The 781-nt window shown below is 45.3% G+C and overlaps 1 protein-coding gene across 1 annotated transcript in view; it reads left to right on the top strand.

The window, feature by feature from the left end:
* LOC119587186 (protein slit-like) overlaps nt 1-781 on the top strand; it is a gene marked incomplete at its 5' end in the record, with an annotated part of 127937 nt that overhangs the window by 110903 nt on the left and 16253 nt on the right. The window contains 1 exon segment of the mRNA XM_037935950.1: nt 36-107. Coding sequence (XP_037791878.1) covers nt 36-107 — 72 coding nt within the window.

The following is a 781-nucleotide window of genomic DNA, read 5'->3' as shown; positions in this document are numbered from 1 at the left end:
CCCCGGTGAAACTAACTCCGTTTTCTTTGTTCCAGCGACCTGAGCAACAACCAGATCACGACCATCGCAGGAGACGCCTTTCAGGGACTCAAGTCGCTGGCTTCACTGTGAGTTTTATTTCATACAAAATTGTTTGGTTGCTTGCTTGTATTTCATTTCTAGAAGGAGACTGCGTCTTAAAGGTGGAAAATCAACAGACTGAATTTGATACATTTCTTTCGATCGCTTTTCGTTTTGAAAAAGGACAGATAATTTACTCTTGGTGAAAAACAGGGTGTTACCTGGCAAACACACCTCAGCTGTGGGAATCCCGCAGTGCGCTAGACAGACCCAACAATTTTCTTAGTTAACAGATAGACAAAGACGTCATTTTTTTAAGCATTTTCATTTGTTTCCACTCAGGCTTATTCTTTTAAAAGATCTTTTGTTGATCTCACATGCTCAGATCTCGTCCATAGTTATAAACTTTCGCAAAGCCAGTTCCTCTTCGACTCCTTTCTCATTATCTCTCAGCCGCTCTCAGTTCAGCTTCATTACCCCCACTTAACGGCGATCAAGCAGCCACCGCCCATGCTTCACTTACCTTCACCATTGCTGTTCGCTGCGAGCACTGCCGCCAGCAGTGTTATCGCCAGTGAGTTCGCCCAAGCCATCGACTGGGTGCCTGTGGCATGGCAAAAGCGGATGGCTGAGTGTGGATTCCGAAAAGTATCGTCATTCATCCTTCATAAGTCGCCATTCTCGTTCATGTCTCCTCGCCAGCTGTTATGATCATCCTGTA

Source organism: Penaeus monodon, chromosome 22 (genome assembly GCF_015228065.2).
Source record: "Penaeus monodon isolate SGIC_2016 chromosome 22, NSTDA_Pmon_1, whole genome shotgun sequence".
Taxonomy (NCBI): Eukaryota; Metazoa; Arthropoda; class Malacostraca; order Decapoda; family Penaeidae; genus Penaeus; species Penaeus monodon.
The sequence above is the reverse complement of the archived record's forward strand: the minus strand, read 5'-3'. Positions and strand labels throughout refer to the sequence as shown.